The 27500-nt window shown below is 34.5% G+C and overlaps 2 protein-coding genes across 4 annotated transcripts in view; one reads left to right on the top strand and one right to left on the bottom strand.

Moving 5' to 3' along the window:
* Positions 1–15516, top strand: part of LOC145291268 (uncharacterized) — a 121882-nt gene extending 106366 nt beyond the window's left edge. For all 3 annotated transcript variants that reach the window (XM_080136882.1, XM_080136883.1, XM_080136881.1), the window contains exons 2-3: positions 9214–9332; positions 15178–15516. In XM_080136882.1, the coding sequence (XP_079993008.1) occupies positions 9214–9332; positions 15178–15438 (380 nt within the window). In that variant the 3' untranslated portion in view covers positions 15439–15516. The remainder of the gene's footprint in view (positions 1–9213; positions 9333–15177) is intronic.
* A 4494-nt stretch (positions 15517–20010) lies between these two features.
* Positions 20011–27500, bottom strand: part of LOC145291266 (L-selectin-like) — a 26855-nt gene continuing 19365 nt past the window's right edge. The window contains exons 4-5 of the mRNA XM_080136879.1: positions 26090–26236; positions 20011–20606 (exon numbers count right to left, since the gene is read on the bottom strand). Of these exons, the coding sequence (XP_079993005.1) occupies positions 20347–20606; positions 26090–26236 (407 nt within the window). The 3' untranslated portion in view covers positions 20011–20346. The remainder of the gene's footprint in view (positions 20607–26089; positions 26237–27500) is intronic.

Raw genomic sequence — 27500 nt, 5'->3', positions numbered from 1 at the left:
TATTCTTTTCATTGTTTTGACTCTCGAGTATATATCCAACACAGTTAGACACAGTTAATCAATCGAGAACCACATCACTATCTAAAAACATATAAGATATTAACTGATATATACTCAAGAGTCAAAATAATGAAAAGAATATTCTCTTGTCATAGCCCTAGTGATTATGCCTTCGTAGGGCTCTAAAGAATGCAATTAGAGATACGGGAACATTTTTATTGCCTTTCCGGAAAAAAATTTATATATACGGTATACATTTCATCGAAATTGGATATATTTGACATTTGAAAGGAGATTCTGCCCCACTCACTTAATTTAGAGGAACACTTAGAGGTTCGAGACCACTTCCATTATCTTCCGCAGAAAATTTTATACATATGATTCAAATTTCATTAATATATATATATATATATATATATATATATATATATATATATATATATATATATATATATATATATATATATATATATATAAGTTTTAAAGTGATTCTGCCCAAGGAGTGCAGTTTGAGATTTGGGAACATTTTTATTGTCCTCCTTGTTTACTCTTAAATGAGAATATACTTTAATGTTTTATGGAGATTCTCTAACCTTTCTTTCTATAGAGAACACAAATATCACACAAGCACATACACACATGCATGGAATGTGGTGGTTCTGTCCCCAAGTGTCACTTAGATATAGCTATTATTATAAGAAAACTTAGAGATTGTAGACAACTCCTCTCCCAAAATAATTCTATACATATGGCATAACTGTTAGAAAAATCGGACATATTTGAAGGAGGTTCGGACCCAATAGCTCCCTTACGTTAGGAAGGTACTTAGAATTCCTCACCACTTCCATTGTCTTCCCCAGAAAAGTTATACATATAGTTTAAATTTTTTTAAAAGTAAGATACGTTTGTAGTTTTAAGAGGATTTTTTTTAATACATCTATTCTAGTGTTCGTCATTTTTCAATAAATTCAAAGCCTGACATACACTGGGGGAAGTGGCATGTGTAACACCATCAACAATTTTCAATCGCTGTAAAGACGTTGGATCAAGGACATTTACTAAGAGCATGCGCAGAAAGAAACAATTATGTTGATTGGGATTAATAATTTACAGTCTACCTATTGTGTTGGCCCTGTCGGTGGGGCATTAGAATACGCCGACTGCCCCCTGCAGAGGGTAAAAGTCCCTCAATGGGGGTCCTGGATATGACCTTAAACTATATCCGATGGTGAGGCCCCAGCTAGCGGGCTCTTGGGAGTGTGGAGCCACCCTTTAATTGCCATTGCTCCCAGGTCCACTCTGACCCGGAGTGGTAGTACCTGCTAGGGTCCCAACTATGGGTTAAATAGAAACTGACTTGCAAAAAAACAAATATAGTCTACTAAAAATATTTTCTTCAAAATCACCGGATTCGGCATTAAATGTCCTGAAAAGGGTTGATATGCCGTAAAACAAAAACAACCAACCAACCAACCTATTGTGTTTTCTTTGAATATACCATTGTGTCATTCAACAATTTCGCCACGTTTGCGTCGTTCAAATGATTTTCTACTCGAATTACATGAGTAATACATAGACACTTGAGAACAGCGTAGTGTTTTTGCAAATGCGTCAGTTTGACATAGCTTGAAGAAAGCTGTTAATGTTGTACGCGGTGGATTCATGGCTATTTGTTGTACATGTGAAGCCGTAAAATAAAAGCGTTGTCCACTATCTAAATGTACCGCTAAGTGAACAATAGCTGGACTTCGTTTATTTATGGGAAATGAAAGAATTCACCATACAGCTTGATACTGTTCAATTTCATCCTTATGTGTGGCTGCATTCATATTATTTTCTTGTGTTTGCAAGCAAAAAACTGCCATATCGCTGCCTTTGTTTACATACTTGCAAATGGATTTGATCGACTTAACTGAGCTACAGTATTCCACGTTTGTGTGCGATTTATAGGCCTTTGATAGTAAAAGCGAATATGGTTATCGACTTCGATGTCACTGTAGCGATACGCAAGAGACATTGAAATGAATGGATAAAGAACGTTTCAGTTACGCGTACATTTATCGTATCCACCCACGCAAATTCTGTCGAAGTGAAAAGTAAAACTGTGCCTCTTCGTGCGGACGTAGCACAAGACTATACCACGTGACAGGGTGTTCACTTTCTATCCAGTAAATTTTAAATTCTTTTTCTGATAGCCTTCTCTGGGAGCTACCGAGAAGCGTATAAAGGCACTACGCGCGAAACCCAAATTAGTAGAGTTAGATTTCCGTTCAGTTCAGGTCAGTTCAGTTCAGGTCAGTTCAGTTCAGGGCGCAGGACTACTAATGAACTACTCGCTGTTTCGACCCCGTCTCATTGACGTAAAATCACTACCATTGACTTCGCGCGCCATGCACTTTCAATCTCGCTGGATTGACCCCCCCATAACCTTGTGTTACATCAGACACATGTATAGAGCAAAAATTATCACATTAATGGAACTAATTCATATAACAAATTTTATTTCCTTTTGTCGGTCGGAGAAGGATTTCTCTTCCCCCCCCTTTTTTTTTTTTTGCTACAGTTCTTTCACTCCACTTATATCAAACTCTGTTTAAGAGAAAAATATATAAAGTCCTCGCGACTATACATAGTTCTAAAAGCCTAACGTTTATTTCCAGGATACTGTTTCCAATAACATTCAACATGCTGTAAAACACTGAACTGGCATTGATGGGGATCGGCCATTCCTCGTTATCACACATACTTATATATATATATATATATATATATATATATATATATATATATATATATATATATATATATATGTATATATATATATAATTACATTTTCACCCCAAACAAGGCACATTGCCACTCTGATGTAGGGGGCTACTATCAGGGACATAAGCTACAGGGGTACTATGTGGGGAGTTGGGCAGCAAGATGTCGGTGTCGGTTCACGTTACACTTGAACTTTTGTATGTCAGTACAGTTGGGGAAGCAGGAACTCGGAAGGGAATTCAAAAGTCCAGCGGTTCTGGGGTATTACTGATGATTCCATCGTGGACCATCACACGCTCCCCCCCCCATACTAATCTTAACATCACCATTTCGCATTTGTATGGTTGCTCATTTACCACCAACTTCTGACCGTCTTCTGTATAAAGGATGCCCATCAATTCCTATTACTGTGTTGGAAAGTAATGTTCGAGGATATCGTTTAAAGCATTTTCCTTCTATCATATATGGCGATTTGATGTTCAATATACCACAAGGTCCATGTATCATATATTTGTCACAACTTCATATAAATCTTTATCAATGTTAGCAGCAGGTATTTCAGCGCATACTATATAGTCGATTTCATCTGGACGGATTTTGTTGTAGAGCCAGATCAGTATGCGTGAATGTGGTAATCCTCTCTTTTTGCAATTCAACTGAATACACCCAGCAGCACACGGATCCAACCACCTTTTGTTTAACCAAGAACTCTATTAGCGATTTTAGCTTTTGTCTGAAAACACGCGCTGTAATATCGTGCTTGTCCCTTGATGATTTCCAAGGAAGTAAGAGTTGTTGTATATCATCCCAGGCTGGATTGCATATGAACGTAATGAATAGGTCAGGGCGTCCATAAATGCGTCTTGAGTGTACTCATGAATATGACGTGGACTGCCTAAATATAAAGATGGCAACATTTTTAGTCCTCCAACGTTGGTAGTGTTACCATCATTTACAACTGCATCTCGTAAATGAACATATTCTTCAGAGACAAGTTTGGTCTGATTCAAACGGATGAATAACAAACGTTCTGTTTCAATTTTTTTTCATACGTATCAACGATGTATCGACGAAACAATTGGCGGCATTTAAGAATGTGATTGTTTTCATTCTCTCGAATCATTAATCGGTATGAATAATAGTTCATTGCACTGCATTTCCCATTTGTTTCTTCATCACATCAGGATTTGTCATGTTAACATTCAAGTGATATCCATCGACACCATCCTAAAAAATGAATGGATATTGCAGGGCATCATAACATCGATGAGTTGCAGCAATTTTTGTCACCTGATCATTTCTCTTATGAAGAACAATATCTCTTGGTTGAAATTGCTCTTCAACTATAACGATTATCACTTTATCTGTTGAATCTCCGTACGTGTTCTCCAACAAGCGTTTTGTCTGCATGAATCGCAATCTTGTCTGTATTAGATGGCAACGTTTCGTTTGCTGTTTTGAATAAACGCATTAAATTGTTTTTACTATGAAGCAGCGCTTGTAGTTGGGAAACAATGGACCTTTTTTTAATATCGGCCGAAGTCCTACAAAGTGTATACAGTTTAGCATTGCAATCACCGATGAAATACATTTGTAGGAATTTATGTCGAGCATCAGGGAACGGAAGCAGAGATCCTACTTTATGGTAAATTTGTCCCTTCACTTTAAAATTTGCCATAAATGGAGCTGTAATGATTTCAGCAGCAAACGATTTCATTTGGAAGCAGTTGTATGTCTTGACTCAGCAGTAAATTCTTCAAACACAGTTTTTAGTGATTCTGGTGGTTCTTAAAATTGAGGCAATTTAATTTTTCCAGCAGCACAACACATTCCCTTTGTTTCTTTCATAAATTTCAGCGCAGCGCAAAATGGAGACACAGTCATAGTACCGATGAGAACCTGGCGGAACAAACTATAACCATCATAGTTGTACCAGAATATTAGGCGATCCAAATCTTGTGGTTGTTGCGCATGCAGTCGTGTTTAACGATGATATGCTGTTTCTCGTTGATATCTTTCAGCAATTCGCAGCCTGTTGCGTTCATTTTGCTGAGAACGAAGCAAATCTGAAGATGTAGAACGTGATTGCCGTATCCGCAATCGTTCCTCCTCATGTCCTGCTGTACGTCGCTCTGATGTTTCATTGGCGCGTATTTGAATCACTCTTTGTCTTCTGTGCTCGTTCGCTGATGTCCGTACTTCCTGAGTTTGAGCGGCAACTCCTCGTCGCACTGCTTCCGCTCTGCGAATCCTATTACCTAAATTTGATCTTCTGCGGGACATTTTAACTAACACAACGACAACCAAAAATGGTACTTAACATTTGATGTTTACAGTATAGAAAAGGAAAAAAAGGAGGGAGGTTGCTTTTATTGTATTGTGCACGTGACTAAACAGAACAATGAAGTCGTTGCCTGTCACGTTCGATAACTTTCGGAAATTGTTGGGGCTTAGAAATTGTTTTGTTGTTTCTTTGCTAGTAAAAGTATGAAAACAGACGGGATTAGGTTGAGGTGCTATTGCAAAACTGCAAAACAGCGAAGAAAAAGAAGGAAAAATGTGTCGCGTTAATGAGTGATCAGATTCTAGCAAGAACAAACGACGGTGAAAAAAATAAATTATTTTTAATGTTGTAATATTGTTTTATATTAAACTAGCAGTTTCACCCGGCTTTGCTCGGGCCTTGTGTACTGTTCATAACTTTATGTGCATATGTATATATTAAAAAGTGTGAATATGTACGGTAATGCCTTTCTATAAAATAGGCGTCCTTAACTACCATAGAGAAAAGTTGGTAGAGACCGCAGACGTCAAATCTTTTTTAACTTTGACCCCAATTTTGACTCCTTAACATTTACTGTTTTGGGCTCAAATCAAATTATAAAATTTCATCCATGTCCAAGGAACCTATATCTAGTAGATATCTACTAGATTGGTAGAGTTTTCAAAGGTCAAATCGTTGAACTTTGACTCCTTGACAGCAAAATTTCTGGCCGAAAACCAATAAAAAAATTTTTTTTTCCCAAATCTCAATACCCCTTATGTCAAATCTCGAGTCTGTAGATGAAAAATTGACAGAGTTATTTGGTAGGGAAGTGTACACAGACAGACAGAGAGACATTTTCACTTTTATAGATATACAGATATACAAAAAAAAAAAAGAATGGGGCACTTGTGTATTATTTAGAAAGTCATTCGTAATATGGCGAGGGGAGAGTGCTTTGTAACTATTTTGTATTTTCACAATCTAAGAAACAAAAATATCGTAAAAAATGAATTAAACTCGCAAATACTTTTAAATGTATAAGCACACACACACACACACACAAAGTAAATGGTGCCAAATGTAAGATGCGTAAATTATTAGGCAATTTACTTCAACACGTGTTTTCGTGTAATCACTTGAATATGCAGTCGTACTAATCCCTGAATGTTGAACGTAGCCTTGTGTGTTTGTATGTTTGTATGTCTGGGTCTACTGCGCAATGAAAAGGAGTGCTTTATATACCATGGTGCCGTTGTAAGTATATAAATGTGTTATATTCTCCAGCAAAAGTAGGTCCTGGATATGACCTAAAACTATATCCGATGGCGAGGCCTCAGCTTGCAGGCCTTAGGGAGTATGGAACCACCCTTTAATTGTCATTGCTCCCAGGTCCACTCTACTCTAACCCAGAGTGGTAGCACCTGTCAGGGTCCCAACTATGGGTTAAATAGAATACGACTTAAAAAACAAATATACTATGTTAAAAAATCGTTCTACAAAATCACCAGATTCGGCATTAAATAACCTGAAAAGGGTTTATATGTCGTAAAACAAAACAACCAACCAACCAGCAAAAGTAAAAAAAAAAGAAGCTTTTTATGGTTCTATGCAAATCTAATTATTTACGCACTTGAAATGCACATTTACCAAAACGGATGTGATTTAGTAAAATGCTGTAGCAAAGAATATTTTGTTAAGATTACCGGAAAACAAACATAATGTTAAAATAATACATGCGACATGCGGTTGTAAACAACGCGATACGAAACAAATGAATGAAAATAAGAAGTTATGTGACCAATAACTTATTGGGTTCGTAGAAAGATAATGTATTCTGTCGAGGGAAAACGACTGTGGAAAAATAATTTATTTTTAAACTTTAAATATAAATATACATGAAGTGGCGAACCTTAAGGAGCTTGCCTACCCCCGTCTGTAATTTTATCCTTTTTCACTTTTTTTTTTTTTTTTTTTTACACAGAATATTATCGATTACAGATGTAACTATTAAGCTGAAAAAAAAAAGATTATATTTAATGATTTTAAACATCTGTTCTATTTACTTGATCCTTAACTTTCGGGAATAGTAACGTTCTCATGACTTTGAAAATGTCACGTGGGTGTCACATAACCGGTGATAATTCCCTTATGCATTTTATTCCCAAAATATACAACAGATAAATGTTATCAAAGGCAATATAAATTTCTCTTCTGCTTTCAAAATGTTTTGGGGAACAAAATTTAAAATTTGGAGGGAGTAAAATTAAAAACAATATTAATAATAAAAATAAAAGGAAAAAAAATACAGACGGGGTGCAAGCTCCTTAAGGTCAACCCATGAAGTATATGTAATAACAAACAAACAAAAATAAATAAAATAAAAATAAAATACAAAATAATAATAAAAAAAAAAACGGATGGAGTCGAGAAGAAATAATATAAACGAAATTTTTGTAAGAATAGCGAATAGCGGTTACTGAAAAATGAATGTGAAATAATCCACACCGGTGTCTTGATTAGCTGAAAGTTTACTAAAAAACGAAAGAAAGCTCGTGCGAAAAAAGTTATTTTAAGGAAACATGAACAATAATTTATCAGGTTCTAATTACAGGGTGTATTCTGGCGATTAAAGAATAATTTATTTTTAATGTTGCAACATAATTGTACAAGAAATATAAACGAATAGCGGTTACTGAAAAATGAACATGAAATAATCCATGCCGGTGCATTGTTTAGCGAAAATTTTACTGATTTATCACAAATAAAAAAAAAGAAATAGTACTTATGATATTATTTATAAAGCCATTTTTAACATGGGAAGGGGAAAGGGGAAGGTGTTTTCTAACTATGATGTACTTTCCCCTAATAATTTAAGAAAAAATAGATATCGTAAAACTTGAATTTAACGTGAAAGACGTAAGAAAAAACGAAGGAAAGACTTACTGACTACTAAAGCAAAAAATATCCTGGGATATACGCGATTGGTAAAAATGTTTTGTTTTTTTTGTTTTTTTACGCACGTGACTAATTCTAACAGTAAAGTCACAATCGATATTTTCCGGGACATAGGATTTTTTCATTTTTTCATTTCATTTTATTTTATTTTATTTTATTTTTTTATTATTTATTTATTTATTTATTTATTATGATAATGATGACGATGATTATGATGGTAAATATATGAAAATAAACCAGATTAGCGTAAAAGCAAACTAATAAAATAATCGCTAGGAAAAAATGACGACAGAAAAACGAATTTTTGACGCGTTCAAATGATCGACGATCAAGAAGAAACGATTTTTCAAAAACAAAAAAAAACTTTCCAATTTTTTTTCAGCTTAAATATATAAAAACACGCTTGGATTAGATAAAAATACCATGGAAAAATGTCGAGGCAATCTGTTCGGTAGTTTTTAGATTATAGGTAAGTAACAAACATACATCTCTCTCTCTCTCTCTCTCTCTCTCTCTCTCTCTCTCTCTTTCTCTCTCTCTCTCTCTCTCTCTCTCTCTCTCTGTATATATATATATAACTACTTAATTTACTCATATAAAATTAATATACGAAAGTATAGATTTATGCGTAAACATTAAGTATTTACTTCAAAAATGCTCAATACGTAGGTAGAGCTAGTTAGTAATTTATAAAATATATATGGCGATTAAGCTACACTGAATATTCCGCGTTTCATCCACTCTAGGACTCTTCAGGCTTATGCGCATAAGCCTGAGGAGTCCTAGAGTGGATGAAACGCGGAATATTTAGTGTAGCTTAATCGCCATATATATTTTATAAATTACTATATATATATATATATATATATATATATATATATATATACATGTGTGTGTATATATGTATGATGGTTACTACTTCTTGGCAGAAGTTTGCCATCTCTTCCTTAAGTGTCTGTGTGCACGTAGATGACTCTTTAATCCAACTTTAGTCCTACATGAAAGTTCACAAATGTGGCATAAAAACTTTCCTTCTTGTAAAGGTGATCGCATGATAATATTGTGAATCCTCGAATACCGTGTCAGGCCACTTTTAGATTTGCAGATTACACCACACATATGACAACTTAGCGTTGCCAAAGCAAAGCAAAGAAAAAATGTAACAAGCAAGCACCAGTGTAGGGAATTTTTTGTTCAGCCATTTTTCTTCTTTTGTTTCTTTTCAGTATTGAGTTCCTGCTACGGCCTTTACTGTTGGAAATGCATCTCAGAGAGTTGTCACCTTCAGCCAAACGATGTGTCCCGGGCCGTAAGAGTGTCCTGTCAAAAAGGACAGTCCTGTGTGGTAAGTGCCAATTTCCAGGGCATTACAGAAGCCCAGATGTGCTGGCATCCATAGTTGTTGTCGTCTAACCACGTTTTTTGGCCAAGTAAGCCTATGGCTGGCTTTGGGTAGAATTGAAACCGCTATCTCCAGACAATTTTCACCTGGAATCGTAGAGATCCAACGTCTCTATCAACTGTGTCACGGGCCCCGAGGAATAGTTGATCGAAACGTCGTGAAGCAACAACTAAGAAAAGATGAGGATAATAGTCCGCAATAAATAAATTATCTGTTGTTGTTGTTGTCTCATCACGTTTCGGCCAACTCATCCTCGGGCCTTTTTCAGGTAATTAACTGCGACGGGATAGGAATACTGAGTTTTGTAACTTATCCCCAGTAATTACCACCTTCCATAGTTGTTGTCTCACCACATTTTGGCCAACCAAGATTGAAACCTGTATCTTCAGACAATGTTCATCTGGAACCGTAGAGACTCAACGCCTCTATCCACTACGCCACGTACACCGAAACATTGGTTGGATTTTATGGTCTTATAAATCCAATTTTATCAATTTTTGAAACAACAACCACTATGAAGATGAGGATAACAGTCCGCAAAAAGAATGAATGCACAAATGTTGGAAATGTGTTGAATTTTTCAACAAATTATTTTATATATGTCTGATAGTAAAAAAGATTTTAATCATTTTATAAAATATTTTATAACATCCTCCGTTTTTTTTTTAACTTTTCAAATTAACCTAGTAGAATAATGTTTTCAAAAATATGACCAAGCTCCTTCTACTTAAAATTCGCACCAACAATGCAAACACATCAATTTTAGACCGTCAACAACATCAGACGTATACTTTTCTCTCTTGATGAGGCTTGATCCCTTGAGGTTCATACCGCAATCAAAATGAAAACAAAAACGACAAAAAAGTCTTATTTGAAAAAGTTATCTTAGAGAAAAAAAAGAAAAGATTTTTAATCATTTCATAAATACTAGCGGGACCTGTGAAAATTCCACAGGAACATTTTTCATGTGTAATATATTGCTGTTGGGCATTCTGTGGGCGTTCATCATGAATGGAGATCCCGCGATATTATTGTAGCCTTTTTGTTAAAACTGTAAAAAGTATTTATCTAAGTAATTTAGTTAATGTAGTGTCAGAATATATCTGGTTTTTATGATTTATCTCCAATATCCTTATAAGAGTATGTGATATATATATCCATTGTATGGATGCCCAGCGAGAACGGAAACCCCACGATATCATTATACTATTTTTAAACAGAACGGATATCACTTTTGGATCCTAGCCTGATTAAGAAGTTATATTTTAGTTTTACGTACGACCCCCAAAACGACATCATTGTATTTTGCTTTTTTTTTTTCTTTTTTTTTTTACATTGCATCTTCGTTGATCGGGAGATCCTATTTGGTAAAAAAAAGGGGGAGGGATAGAAAGTGATAAGATACTACGAACATTAAATTAGCGTCTCTATGAACTAATTTTATGTTCATAGTATGACATAGGGCTATGACAACAGAATATTCTTATCATTGTTTTGACTCTCGAGTATATATATATACTTATATATATATATATATATATATATATATATATATATATATATATAAGTATATATATATATATTACATAGGCATCACCACTTATCATGACCCCAAAATCACTCGAGGATAAGGGCTAAGAGTGTACAATAGTCAATTGGATAATATAGCAATCGTTAGTAATGGAAATTCGGTAAATTTGTTAATAAGTGGAACGGCTCATCAAGAACTTGTTTACATTGGACTTGAAAGCAACCATATTGTAGTCAGCTGGACAGCAGGAAAACGGAAGGCAATTCCACAGGCGTGCAGTTCTAAGAAAGAAGCTTTGTTCATGGAATCTACGTTTAGGTTTAGGCACAGATAAAGAGTGGGGGGAATTATTGATAGTGTTTTCAGCTAGACGAGTGTTTCTTGTGAAAGTTTTACGAGGGGGTACCATAGATTGAAGCTCAGTCGAACACTTTCCATGAAAATAATGATAAAGCAGAGACAAACTCGCAACATCTCTTCTGTGAGATAGAGGTTGCAGCGAAGAGAAAAGGACATCTCCTACGAGGCTACGAAGTCTATTTTGAACCCTATCAAGGCAGGACAAGTCTTTTTTAGCAGCTCCTGACCAGATGTAGCAACAGCATTGCATCCTTGGACGTACCTGGCTCTTATATAGATAGAGAATTGCATCAGCAGTAAGATACCTACTGGATCGATACAAGGATCCCACCATTTTTCCAGCGGCCTTGGCAACAGATTTGATGTACGTGTTCCATTTAAGACCAGGAACTTGTCAAAACTTGAGACCTCCCCAAGACTTACTTGTACTTGTACTTGAAACGACATTCACCCTGGAGGAGTTGAGTCGGCTTCATGAAGATGCACATCTCGTACCGCTGCGGCCCAAGCCCGGCGATCGGAGGCAAGATCCCGAGTGAGCAATAGCCAGTCACGTCTCCAACGAGACAGGCCATAGATGAGTGGGCCTGAAATAAGCTCAGCGTCGGCTTTGATAGTCCCGAGCCACGTTCTTAGCTGGCCACCGACACGTTTTTTCCAGTCGGGTAGAGGACGTCGGGAGATAGCCTCGTGAATAAAGACCCCTGCATCACAGCGAGAGGCATGGCCGAACCATCGAAGGTGTCGGGCCCGCAGTAGGTCAGTAATTGCCTGGAGATTGCAGCGACGCCGGATTTCTTTGTTGGCGACGAAATCCAAGGGACGGACATGGAGAATGCGGCGGAGATTGTAATGGTCGAAAACTTCTACGCGTCGCATATCCGCTTTCCGTATGGGCCAGGTCTCACATCCATACAAAAGTATTGAGCGGACGAAGGCCTGGTAGATTCGTATTTTTGTCCTCAGACGTATTTCAGGCCGTGACCATAATTGCCTTTGGAGTCGACAAAAGGCAGCTCGTGCGGCATTAATAAGCGCTTCAATCTCATTCATGCCTTGACCGGTACCAATGAACGTGCAGCCCAGGTATTTGAAGCTATCCGTCTCCTCGAGGGTTTCCCCGTTGAGAGTGACGGAGGACCTTTCTGCTTGGGGGATGCCAGCCGATAGAATCTTCGTCTTGCTGGCATTGATTCTCATGCCGATGGCAGCTGCCTTCTCCTGGATTCGGTTCAGCACCGTCTGTATGTCTCTGTAGCTCTCCCCGAGAACCGCAATATCGTCCGCATAGTCCAAATCGGTGAGATGAAAGTTACGCCCCACCACGACGCCAGGATATCTAGGCAGCGCCTGCTCCATGATCCAATCAATAGCGTAATTGAAAAGGGTGGGTGAGAGCGCGCATCCCTGGCGGACACCACTGCTGACGTTGAAGACGCTTACAGAGGTGCTGAAACAGGAAATACCCATGGATCGGATCATGTCCTTGTTAGAGCCAAGCTTACAATGCGACTGAAGGCCAACAAACACGTTTCCCGTCAAAAACGTCTTGATATCACGAAGCTGAAAGTGGACGACATTGCGACGCAGTTCCGACTGGACCTACGCAACCGATTCAATGGTTTACAACCAGAAGAATCGGTGGAAGATATATGGAAAGCACTCAAAAAGGACGTCATTGAAGCAGCAGCCAACACCGTGGGTTTCACAAAGCGTCGTCAAAAGGACTGGATCTCAAGTCGAACGGTGAAATTGGGTGAGGAGGCTAAACGTGCCAGACTCAACGGAGATGCCAACTATCGTCGCCTTCGCCGAGAAACAACGCACTCTGCCCGCAACGACCGCAATGTCTACTGGCACAATATCGCAACTGACATGGAACATGCGGCCTCGGTAGGGGACTCCCGCAAGTTTATCCCCAAGACGAGAGGCATTCATTTCAATTGATGCCAGATGGGGATCAGAACGCTGATGATGTAAAGAAAGAAGCTTGGTTTTAGATGCATTAAAAGTAACCAGCCACTCCTTTCCCCATTGTACCACGTGCTCAAAATCAGTTAATCAACCGAGAACCACATCACTCTATATAAAGGCATATAAGATATCAACGAATACACACTTGAGAGTCAAAACAATGAAAATAATATGCTGTTGTCCTAGCCCCAGTAATCACCTCCTATCACCCTTTTTAATAAATAGAAAATCCGGATCGAATAATTTATAATCTGGAAACCGTACGTTAAAGCTACTACAGTATTAATATATAGATATCATGAGATTATTTCATTTTCTAAAATTTTAAAATTAAACGTACGAAATAATGTTTACAAAGATGTGATCATGTTCCTTCCATTTAAAATATGTTTTTATTTTAATCGTGTGTAATGATGAGACAATTCCAAAATAGTTCCCGATTCCGATATAATTACCGATTCCGTACAAAATTCTCGATTCCGATACAATTACCGATTCTAATTCCGATTCTTAATAAATCTCTTAATATTTAACTATAAAGTTGCTACTTTTTCCTGATTACCGTATAAAAAAAATGCATGTACAACTTGCATATATTTTCTCAAGCGTAAAAATACACTTGTGGGGAGAAGGATCTCTAGACTTTAGTTTTAGGGTTGATTAAAAATCAATAAATATTTATTATTTTATTATTAGTAGCAGCAGTGGAAGATTTTGATTTAAACAAAATCAAATAAAAAAAAAAACAATTTATTTTTCCGATTCCGATACCAAATCTCGATAACCCCAAAAGTTTCGATGTTTTCGGTCCCCAATTCCGATTAACCGTCCCAACATCAAATAAATGCAAAATGTATTACGCTTTAGTATAGGTAATGAATAGGGCTATGACAACAGCATATTCTTTTCATAGTTTTGGCTTTCGAGTGTGTATCCGTTGATATCTTATATGCTTTTGTATAGAGTGATGTGGTTCTCGGTTGATTAACTGTGTCGGATATATACTCGAGAGTCAAAACAATGAAAAGAATATGCTGTTGTTATAGTCGCTAGTAATGAATTAACAAATATTTTTTAGATGTAAATTGGTTATGTTGTTGTCCTAGCCCCAGTAATCACCCCCTATTTCGATTAATCGGACTACTGTTCTCATCTTGAGTGCCATTTTCACAACGTTTCGGTCGATCTAAGCTCCGACCTTCTTCACGTGTATCTTGTCGAACTCGGTAATGTTTCTGTCGAACTCGGGAATTTAGACGGAATTTCTAACAGAACTCTTTATTTACTTCACAAGAGTAGCATGCTCTTGTTCCGTCAGCCATGACTGGATAGAGGTAAAGTAATTCGCAATTGTATTTTGGAACCTTCAACCCGTATTTTCCGGTTGCCGACACTAAGAATTGACCCTTCAGGAGAATATCACTTTTCCAATCGATTTTTCCAAGTATTATAACCACTGCGCCACAGGTGCTTGCGGGCAGTTCTTGTATGAATTCTTGGAGCCTTAAAACTATTTTATTGTAGCTGTAATTATCACTGTTTTATAGTAATTATTATTACTATAAATTACTGGTTGCCATATCGTGTTAAATTCTATACTAAATCTACCTAGTAATTGATTGTCGCCCAGCATATGTGCTGCTTCTTTGGGTCGTCTTACTTTCCACCGTTCTTCACTGTAATTTTTACTTCGTCCCATAATGGTATTCGTTTCCCTTTACCCTCCAGATATGGTCAGCCATACTCGATTTTTCAATGCATATTTCTTAGTCATGATTTTTTTTTTTTTTTTTTTTTTGATGTAGGGGACTTCCTGTTGTGAAAATGGCACTCAAGATGAAACCAGTAGTCCAATGAATCTTAATAATACGGAATGAATTTTCATAAATTAACTTTCTTTCTTCTTCCTGTTTTTCTTTTCAGAAAGCTCTTTATCAAATGGGCCAGACGCCAGCTCGATACCGTTCCGTTATTCGCACTTGCTCTGCTGGAAGTTGCGTTCCAATGGCGGAGGACGAATTTCGAAACTGTTCGTCTAATCCACGCAAATACAACGTCACCGGATGCGCCCTTCGCCTCTGCTGCAACGACCAAGATCTATGCAATGGCACGCGACGAAAAGAATCCACAATATTTGACATTCAACTGTCCGCCTTGCTTTTGGTGTTACTAATATTACTTTAAGCATTGTGTTGCAAAAATTTATTTGAAAAATATTTCGATTGGTAAAATAAACAATTTATTTTTACTGCAAATAACAAAGCTCGTGGATTTCTCTTCAAAATAAGATCCAACCATCGACTCTTATTTACTTTCCCGTCATTTTCCCAACACGTTCCTTGGGTATTCCTAGGGGTGGAGGGGGGGCACGAGCGGAGAGTGTTCCGTATGGATTCTTTGGGCTTCTTGTTTACCGGAACCTTCCGTCTAATTGTCTCTGTTTTTTTTTTCTCCACTCTTCTGTAAAAATTGCTCGTGTAGCTAACAGAGGAGTTTGGTAAAGACCCTTCCTCAGACAGAGCGAAAAACAATAGTCACTTTATATATATAACGACTAAAACTGCCACTTAAACATATATTCAAACACTACTGTGTTTGAATGATATATTATTTTACTTTAATAAATGAGTATTTAAATTAATATTTAATGATTCAAATCTTATTTCGCTTTTATTATTTGAGGATTGTTAATGTTGTTATTATAACATAATATTTTATATTCTCTTACCATTCCATTTACCATGTTTTAATCTTTAGTTTTTATTTTTATATTATATTTTTGTCTGAAATTTTAATATAACTTCATATTTAACATGTTTAAATGTTGCAATTAGACTAACAATTCGAATATTTCAAGCTCTTCACCCTCAATTTAATTTAATAGTTTAATATTTTTAACCTGTAATTCCAAAATAAAATTATGAACGTTTAATGTAAAAAAAAAAAATCAATCAATTTATACTACCTTATTTCGTGTTCAAATTTAATCCGTAGATTACAACTAATGTTTTTATATATATTTTTCTATTATCACATTTGGTTTATTTATGTGGGTCAACGCACCAATCATATAATGCTTTCTTATTTCAACCAATTAAATGAGTATTTAAATTAATACTCGAGAATTTAATTCTACTTATACTGTATTCTATTATGATTATGAAAAAATTGTAATTACAACACAACATCAAGTATTCTTGCACTCTCCCATTTACTTTTTATTTTATTTATAATTAAAAATATTTTATTTGCAACTAATCTTTAACATGTCCTAATATTGCAATTAGGCCAGTTGTTCGAATATTTCCAGTTCCATGACTTCTATTTCATATGCTAATTTTATATTTAATTTATTATTCATATATAATCATAAAATACAATTATTAGCTCTTAGTTGTCAGTTTTAAATTATATACTACATTATGTAAAATATCATCATATTTTCTTTTCTAATCTATTCTAAATATATATCTGATTATAACTAATGTTAATATTTGCTATCATTATGTTATTACATTTCATTCATTTATTCGGTTTATTGTGATTTACGATTCCAGTTTAATTTACCTTATTTGCTATTTTTTTAAAACTTATTTAATATATTTATGTTTAATTTTTTAATCTTATTAAATATATTTATGTTTAATTTTCGATGCTTTGCTAGTTTAATTTATTATTCTAATCTATGCTTCTAATCAGGTCTTAGTCGAGACAAGATATACTTAGATCTATGTAGACGGTTTTGAATTACTTCTTGTCGTTTGTTTAGAAGGCTTTCTTTGGATATTATTATATGATATGATTCTAGATTGCAAAGGTTACATCGGCCAGACTTATTTGGAGAGTATTTACTAGCACTTCCTAGTATCGACCATTTCAGTTTGTATTCAGTTCTATTCTTTCTTAATTCTCTTATCCAATTTGCTTGTTTTCTTGTTATTATTAACTGCTACAATTTTAAAAGATACTATATTGTTGTTAAATCTATCTTTAAATCTACATGTTTTGGTTCTATTATTATCTATTACTTCACATTTATATACTATATTAGAGATGAGACATTTACCTTCTAACGGACATTCATCAATATTTCTAAAGTTTCAAAGTGAATTCCCTTTAATGTTTTGATTAGTTAAGAAACCTCCTTAATTAATCTCTTTGTTTATTTTTGCACTGTTAGAACTTATTATAGTTTTCACTAAGTTAGTGGTTGTAGGAAAAGATTTTTGGAAAATTTTTGTCAAGAATTTGGAAAAATTTCTTCTGCAAATTATTTTTTATGTGTGCGCTATAAGGCGGATTAAACCAAATACAATTTTTACGTCTATTTTTTATTTCCGTTAGTATTTTTAGAGATTCTTATATTGCTTTCTTCAAAATTATATTTTAAAAGTTTTATTTTTTATATTATTTTTACAATTAGTTTTACCCATTGACATATTGTATGAAATAACATGTGATTGTTTCGTTTTTTTTCCTTCCCTTCAATTAATATCTTATTTTCATTTTTAATATACTTTATTTGACCTCTATATCCTGATCTAGTTAATGCTTCATTATAATATTCTTTCTGCTATTAAATATTAATTTTGATATGCCGGGTATAATTGATTTCTTCATTGAAATTAGATGGTTTTATTTATAGTCAATATAATATAGAGTTTGACTAGATTTATGGTATGGTTCATACGAATTCTTAATTAAGTTAATGGTGACATCTAAGAAATTTGCAATTTTATGATTTTTATCCATAGTTATTTTTAATTCAATATCTTTAAAGAAATTGTATAGCAGTTCTTTCTAAATTTATATCACCAAAGTTGATAAAGAATACGGTATCTTTTCTATATAGAACCACCTATTATACTTGTTTATTTTTTTAGCCAATTCGTTAAGAACGTAGATATCTACTAAGTCAGTGACCTATGCAGAATCTGGGGTACGCATCATAATATCAAAGTATAATTCTCTGTTTTTTTTTTCTAGTCCAGTATTTATTATCATATTTAATTAAGGTTCTTCTGGCTAAATCTACTATGTCAATTTCTAATTTTGGAGTATTAGTTTCAGATTTCTCAAGTTCTAATGCCTTATCTAACAATTTCGGAGAAATTGATGGGTATTATAAATTAATATCAAGCATTATAAACTTACTATTATTACATTTAGGGAATGCACTTCTGTCATTTGTTTATATATATATATATATATATATATATATATATATATATATATAATATATATATATATACCTGTTTCTTGTTTTACATAAACGTTTAGGTATCACTACACAATCATGAGTATGTTTCAGTCAATTAGCTATAGATAACTAGAGACATCATCAGGCGAGTTTGATTTTATCTCTGAATAATCTTGACCTGGAAGAATTATATCTATCTATCTATCATGTCTATCTCTCTCTCTCTCTCTCTCTCTCTCTCTCTATATATATATATATATATATATATATACATACATATATATATATATTACTAGCAGGTCGCCCAACGTTGTCCTGTCGTGAGATACACTTAAATATAATAGTATAATTCATGCAGATTACGTATTTATTATGGAGCCAATTCTCTATCAATTATTATATTAAACCTAATATATTGTAGTGAAATCAAAACCAAAAATATGTATATATGACTGGAGAGTTATCAGCTACAATCGAAACCAATACAACTCTTCATCTGTTTTCCTTAGCTTCTGAGCAATGCACACACACACACACACACACACACACACACACACACACACACACACACACACACACACACACACACACACATATATATATATATACATACATACATACCGGAACATTTTTTTGTTCTTTTGTTAAGGGGGGTGATCAACACTGCTGAGGGAGTCATGATTGAATGTACTGTTTTGTTTTTAAATTCTCGAAACAGTGTTTCATGATAAACAATTGATGATGCTTGAAAACTGAGTTAGAAAAAGCAAGTTGAAGCGGTGATTGCATGAGATTAAATGACTTACTGACAAAACGAAGAATTAAAAATTAAATATTTTTAAAAATTTAACTTTCAAGAATATTGTTATGTCTGCACAAATAATTAACAAGAACACGAAAGTAAAGGTATGCAATAATATATTAGGAAGAAAAGTTATATACATATTTACATGTTTTTAGATATACTTCAGTTGGCGATATTCCGGCAGGTGGCGTGTTGCATGTCTTACTGGAGGCAACATAGGCGTCTTGCCTATTTGGCGGTCGGTTGCCGAACTCCCCCGGTATTGGTGATTGATACCTTTATATATCTCACTCACCCGCCTAATTAGTGGGCGTCTCCACAACAGTTTATATATATATATATATATATATATATATATATATATATATATATATATATATATATACAAACTTAAATAAAACTGTATGATTTTATTTTTTCTTGATTTTATGTGTTTTTCTTTATTTTGTACTTCTATGGCAAGTTCTATGTGTTCAGCTAGTGCTTGTAGCTCATCGGTATAGCTCAGCGGTATCTCGCTTGTTTTAAATGTTATCTTGTAAGAGCGGTAGAGTATACACCTTTAATGGTAAAGTTTACTAAAATAAATAATGTACTCATGTTTTCTAGAATATATATTTCATAATGCATACTGATGGGTCATTAGGTAAAGAAGCCCTTTTATCATTGTAACCCTACCCCAATCCATAATAGTCAATCGGTGATGAATATTTGCACTCAAAGCGTTGCGATAAATAAATCCAGAAAAGTATTCAATTTTAATAAAGTATTCGGCTTTTATTCAACAAAGCAAACATTTGACTAAAAATACACGTATTTTAACATTTCACCATAACGTCGTTCAGAAGTGTGAAAATTTTATCTGGATACACACAAATGCGCAGTAATTTTTGAAATTTTTAAATATGTTGCTCATGCTAAAAACAAAACTATATAATAAGTTAATGAGAACATTTCAAATAAAGTGTCACAAAAAAAAAAAAAAATAAATAAAGAGGCCTCCAGAGCATTCGCTGAGTAGGCTTGTGCTTCTCCAGTCAGTCTTTCGAGATAGGTAGGTTGATAAATAGGTAGGTCAGGCTCCAAATCACAGTCTAGATATCCATTTACCTCCGTCCACCGCTACGTAAGCAACGCCCATGTCGTTTGTGTTCGTTTGGATCGGAGACGCGTTTCCCCTTGCATACAAGTTGCATACATTTCCACGGAGCAAAGAGAAACGATAACAGAACGTTTCCTGCACGCAAAGTACCGAGCAGAAGACTAGGTTCTCCGCGAAAACGCGTTTGATTAGAACATAACTCGTGCTTGCTGAGTTATCTTTCCTGAACTCCTTCCATCGACTCACTGAAAAATGAAAAATATTAATATATATATATATATATATATATATATATATATATTATATATATATATATATTTATATATACACATACACACACACGCGTGCGCGCGCGTACACACACACACACACACACACACACGAAGAACATTAACTGATAACAGATAAAAAAAAGTACATTACCGTATTAGCAAATGTTTAAAAAAAAAAAAAAACAAACAAAAAAAAACAGAGAACAATAAAGGCCATTCCTTATTCCATGGAGTTTCAAAAATTTACACTTTTCTCATTGGAGGAAATAAATTGGCCAGTAGCGAAAAAAAAAGAAGAAAACATGTCTGGAATAGTATAAAAATTAGTATAAAAATTATAAAATATAAAATATATGCAAAAAATATATAATATGTAAACATATAATATAGAAAAATATATGATAAAACATAATATAATATAATGCATGCATATATATAACATACATTTCTGTTTATTACACAAACCTTATTGGTTACATATGTGCATACATGTTTCGGTGGAGTCCCTATTTAAAGAGACCCATCTCGTCATACCAACGAAGAAAACTTATTAAAACGAGAATTACAGTTTTGTGTATAAAGAAATATCCGGTTGTGTATTATACTTTGAAAGAAAAACGGGAAGAGTTTATAAATGAGGACAGCAGAAATTTTTGGAAGGAGGTATGATTAATAGAGTATGGGTGGGATGAGGGAAGAGGCGGGAAATACGATTCGGCCTGGTTAGGCTACCACAGCGGGGGGGGGGGGTATGGGGTTCTTTTAAACTAGACGGTTGTCTCTGTGTTTGCTTTGATCTGAAGAAATATGCCCTCATCAGCGCTACTTCTCTATTTTAAGACTTTATGGCTTGTTTTTCTATTTGGGTGGCACATTCATCCTTTATCTATTTTATTAATACGCTCTATTTATTCATTTCATTCCTCGCTTTTTTGTTACTTCGTTTATTTCTCGTTTTCACTTATTTATTTATTTGTTTATTTATTTCAATATGATATATGTCTATGTGATCAAATGAATTATCTGCACAGGCTAATTTATATGATTTAAACAATGATGGTATGGTGAGAGTTACATTTTTCACTCTAATCTGTAATTAGACAGGCAAAGATTTTTGTTTCTATTTATAAATTTAATTTCAATGGTTGTCATTCTTTCATTTGGGGCGTTTACCTCTTCCTCAATACTAGAATATATATTTTGTCAGAGATAGGTTTTCTAGACCGTTTACATGTAAACAAATACATAGATGTGTTCTTATTGGTAAAACATTCCGTTTACATTACCCATCTAGTTGGAGTACTTAGTTATCATTTGAAATCAAATTGTGCTTCGTTTCCTAATATAACGCTGCTTTACGATAAAGTTTCTCATGCTTCATTTATAAGTATGTTGGCCACATAAATTTTTTCAGTTAGTCGTTTTTTGATGTTTTATTAGTAAGTATGCAAAATGCACTCACTTTTACCCAATTGCTGGCATATTGTGTTCTAGTTTGTTTAGTATAGTATTAGGCGGTAGCGTTTGAAATGGTGCGGAGGGGTGGCCCTTTCTTTCATTTAGCTAAGTCATTTATGTAAGCCTATTCTTCTACTTCTACGTTTTTCAGTAAGTATAGTTATTCACTAGAGGTGTGCTGGTTTTTAGTAAGTATAGTTATTAGCTTGTGGTATACGAAGGCTACTTTGTAGCCTTTCGAGTCTTTTCCTTCGTTTCATTAATTAATAAATTAAGATATTGGGAATGGAGGTTATGCATCGTAGGAAAGCTGTCATGAAGGGAATAGGTATTTGTTTTTATTTACACCTTATTTAGAGCATAACCTCCAAAATGCTTGCAGCTCATAGTCGATCTAATAATCTCAAGCTCAATATCAAGAATATATATATATATATATATATATATATATATATATATATACATACATATATATATATATATATATCACAATTCGATTTCAAATAATAAGCCTGCCGAATTCTAACGAGAATGAAACGCGGAATATTCTGTGTAGCTTAATTGCCATATATATTTTCATAAATTTATTTATATATATATATATATATATATATATATATATATATATATATTGAGCTTGAGATTATTAGATCGACTATAAGCTGTAAGCATTTTGGAGGATATGCTCTAAATAAGGTGTAAAATTATTCATTTCTTGAAGTTGGAAAGTTGCATGCGTTGAAGAAGGAAGACAAAAGCAAGTTTTATATATATACATATATAATTATTTTTTTACTATAATAATTATTAAATACCTACAGACACTAGTGTTTCATCCTTTCGGGAATCTTCAGTGCAGGGTGTCACGATTAATACCAGCCGAACGATTCGAACCCCGCATCACGAGGCATCTCTGGCTCGGTTTAGCGAAGACCTAATCCATTCGGCTACCATTAACCGCGTGAAATAACGTTGAATTTAAACATCTTAATTTTAAATGTTCATTTACATCAGCCAGACAGTGATCTAATCGTTATATGATGATCTATGCATAAGAGCTAAATTGACCGACTTTAATTCAACTGAAAGTGCTCAACGATAAGAAACGAATTTCTTAAAGGGGCTGTCATAATTATTTTTTTAATTATACTTTTCAGCAATAATAAATTTTACTTGAAGAGTCAAACTTCTACACAGTGACCTATTGTGATAGTGTACTCTAATATATTTCGAGGAAAGTCTTCTTTGTCAAATAGCGGTTGTTTCAAATCTCACGGAAACCGTGCAGACTACATTGAAGCCGGGTACTATGTCGCAGTGAATATCTCAGCAGTATATAGAATCACGTTATTGATTTATTTAGATTTTTGTGGGAGGATGTTAATCTAGTGATTTATTATATAAATCATAACGGCAACACAAGAGTTTCGATGAAAAGGAAAACAAATTAAATGATGGCTCTTGTTATATATGTATATATTTTTTTAAATATTATTAGTTTGTTTTTGTATTTTTTTTGCAATAGTTTTATTTGGATAGTTCGTTTAAATCGTTCAGCGTTAATTTAGTTTTAACGGGTTGTAATATTAAAATCCGAATTCGTTGTTGTGCTGGTATGTAGCAGTGAATAACATCTCTGTAGCTGATTGAATAAAAATTATTTTATATTTCAAATATATACTTTTTATCGCATTTTCACCCCAAACAAAGGGCAGTGCCACTTTGATATACTGAGCTATTATCTGTGACATTATTGCGGTGACACGATGTAGAGAGTTTAGCAGCAAAATGACTGTTTACATTACATTTGATCATCTACATGTCAGTGCAGTCGGGGAAACTGGAACCCGGAAGGAAATTCCAAAGATTAGCAGTTCTGGGAATCTCCATTGTGTAAGAGTGAGATTTTGCTGCTTGTCGGGTTTGTTGGGGGTATTTATGTCGAGGGGGTACAAGGGATTGTAGTTCGTCGGAGCATCTACCATTAAAATACTTGTAAATTAGGCAGAGGGATGCAACATTTAGTCAATGGGACGGTGGCTGAAGCCTAGCTGACAGTTTCGGACCAATTAGGTAGGCGACTCTCTTTTGAAACCTGCACAGGAGTAAAAAACTAGGAGCAGATGCATCAGCCCAAATGTGACAATACTCCATACATTGGCGAATGGTGGCCTTGTAGAGGTACAGGATACTTCCAGATGTAAGTAACTTTCTAGCTCGGTAGAGAGGTCCCACATTCCTCACATGAGTCTACATACTAAGTGTGTTATGTAATTTATTTTTGTAATCATTGTTGGATAGCGGGGTTATGTAGATGACACTAACATGCTTTTTCCATATATATATTATATACGGAAAAAGCATGTTAAATGAATTGGGTATTTTTTTTTACATAGGCATCACCACATTATCAAGGCCAAGAGGCCACTCAAGGATAAGGGTTAAAGAGTGTACAGTAGAAATTGGTCAATATAGTAATCATTAGTAATGAAAATTTGGTAAATTTAATAACTTATATGGAACGGCTCATCAAGAACTTATTTACGTTAGACTTGAAGACAACCATATTGTAGTCAGCCGGAAAGCAGGAAAACGGAAGACAATTCCACAGGCGTGCAGTTCTAAGAAAGAAGCTTTATTCATGGAATCTACGATTAGGTTTAGGCACAGATAAAGAGTGGGGGAAATTATTGATAGTGTTTACAGCTAGACGAGTGTTTCTTGTGAAAGTTTGGCGAGGGGGGACCATAGATTGAAGCTCAGTCGAGCACTTTCCATGAAAATAACGATACATCAGAGACAAACTCGCAACATCTCTTCTGTGAGATAGAGGTTGCAAGGAGGAGAAAAGGACATCTCCTACGAGGCTACGAAGTCTATTTTGAACTCTTTCAAGGCAGGACAAGTCCTTTCGTATATAATGCGTTTGGTATACAGTGAGGTTCTTAGTGTCATCTACATGTTTCATGATATTCTGGGATCTTTTGGTTGACAAACCGGCCAAAGCTGAAATGAACATCCATCCAATGAAACGACCAGAAGTGTCCGGATATATTTTCGAACAGCTTTTATTCCAAACGTTTCCTCTGTTGGAAGATTGCATGCACCTTTTAGATTGTGCTCCCCCTCCCTGTAAAGGGCCAATTCAGCCCCTGTATCACACGTTCCTACTTTTTTCTATCCATCCCCCGTCTCTCTCTAACTCTGTATTTCTAACTCCTAACTCTGCTTGTATATATTCAAACTAATCCTTGCTATGATGTAATGCAACTCACAACTTTTAACATGTGACTTTGAATCACGTTCTTCTATCTGTTATTATAAAACCTATTTTGTTCGAGTATTTTAATACTCAACTTCCAAGGCCGTATTCCTGGTTCTTTTGTTCTATTGTTCTATTCTAAATTCCGAACTTATAGCATATTTGTCTTTGTCTATAATAATAATTACATTAATAAATTTCCTAAAAATAAATTAATTAATAATTTTCCTAAATCGACTATCAGCAAGGCAACCCCATGTCGCCCTGGCATAATCTAACATTATTTATTACTTTTTTTAATTTTATATGCCAGTCTAGCCTATTTAATTATGTTATTCTTTCATTTTAGTTTTGCTTATTTATTTACTTTCCAGGCCAATAGTTATTATTAATTATGTATAGTATATATTTTTATCATGATGTGGGGAAGGGATTGTTGCTATAATAAATGCACTTTAGAGCATATCATTGAACGGTGATGTAACAAAGACTGTTGGACATTCATAGCTGAAATTTGGTGGACAAGTAAAGTGTTGGATGACATTTAGTTGTATTGAATATGGTTGAGTTTCGAAAAGGATTGTGAATTTTGTTAATGATTTCATGGGTGTGTAGCACTCTGTACTTAAGCAATTCTTTACAAAGTCTGTATAAATATGATTTAAAAAAGGATTGTTTAGAATCATCGTGCAAAAAAAATTTGGGGAATTAAAATCAAGATGGCGTATATACTTACAACACGAACATATTTTCATCTCTATATTAGGACCAGGACATGGGCAGATATGCCGCACTTCTCCAAATGTACCGCATATCCTCGTGCGTTGTTGGATGTAAGTATTGCAATTGCAATCATTCCATTCTGACCATGGAGACCAGGCATCTATTATATATATATATATATATATATATATATATATATATATATATATATATATATATATATATATATATATATATATATATATATAGAGAGAGAGAGAGAGAGAGAGAGAGAGAGAGAGACAAAAGGTTTAAGTTATTTATACATAAAAGATAGAGAGACATACATAATATATATTCAAACACTGATAATATAATGCAAGCAAAAAGAAAAACAATTTATATAGGCAATTCACAAGAAACGTCATCCGAATAAAGATATATATATATATATATATATATATATATATATATATATATATATATATATATATATATATATATATATATATATTTAAATAAGGGAGTAGTCACCAACAATGTGTATTTTTTAACATTATTTTATTATTGCGTGTCTTGGTTTTTCATTGAGAATTATGTTTGGATCATTGTAATAATGTTTTTAAGTCATTGAAATCGTTTACGCGCGTTTCAGACGGTCTGTGATGCGTCCTCGTCAGAAATTGTTTTCAAATGTGTAAAAATAGCGATTTTCGTAGTTAATTTGAAGTTTTTCCAAGGGCTTGTAAGTGTTTATTATTCATTGGTATGCTGAATTTTTATTGCTTTTTTATTTGGCTTGTCCAGGGAGACGTTGATCTCGCTGTAGTCGCTATCTCTTTCTGCTAATGTTTTTTTTTCTTTTCCTTTAGGGTGGGGTAGGGTGTGTGTGTGTGTGTGTGTTTGTGTGTGTGTGTGTGTGTGTAAGGAAGAAAATAACCCCAAAATACTATAAACAATATACACATTCCCAAACCAATAAAAGCAAGCACACACACGCACACACACGCGCGCACACACACACACATAAACACACACACACACACACACACACACACACACACACACACACACACACACACACACGCGCACACACACGAATGCACTACTTATATATATAAGTAGTGCATTCGTGTGTGTGTGTGTGTGTGTGTGTGTGTGTGTGTGTGTGTGTGTGTGTGTGTGTGTGTGTGTGTGTGCAACTCTCCTACAGACTACACCACTTGACTTTATGGGTATAGGAATCGGTATCGGAATCGGAAAATTTGCGCCTATTTCTCGATGCCACGACCGATTCCTTTAATTATCCTTTTTATTCGATTTTGGTTTAAAAACATCTTCCACTGCTTGTAGTAATAATAAAATAGTCCATGTTTAGAAGAAGTCCAAATGAGAGGAAGTCCAAATGAGAAGAAGTCCAACTTTAGAGGAAGTTCAAATTAAAG

The sequence above is a fragment of the Euprymna scolopes genome, chromosome 12 (assembly GCF_053919585.1).
Source record: "Euprymna scolopes isolate OS-2025 chromosome 12, ASM5391958v1, whole genome shotgun sequence".
NCBI classification, from domain to species: Eukaryota; Metazoa; Mollusca; class Cephalopoda; order Sepiida; family Sepiolidae; genus Euprymna; species Euprymna scolopes.
The sequence above is the reverse complement of the archived record's forward strand: the minus strand, read 5'-3'. Positions and strand labels throughout refer to the sequence as shown.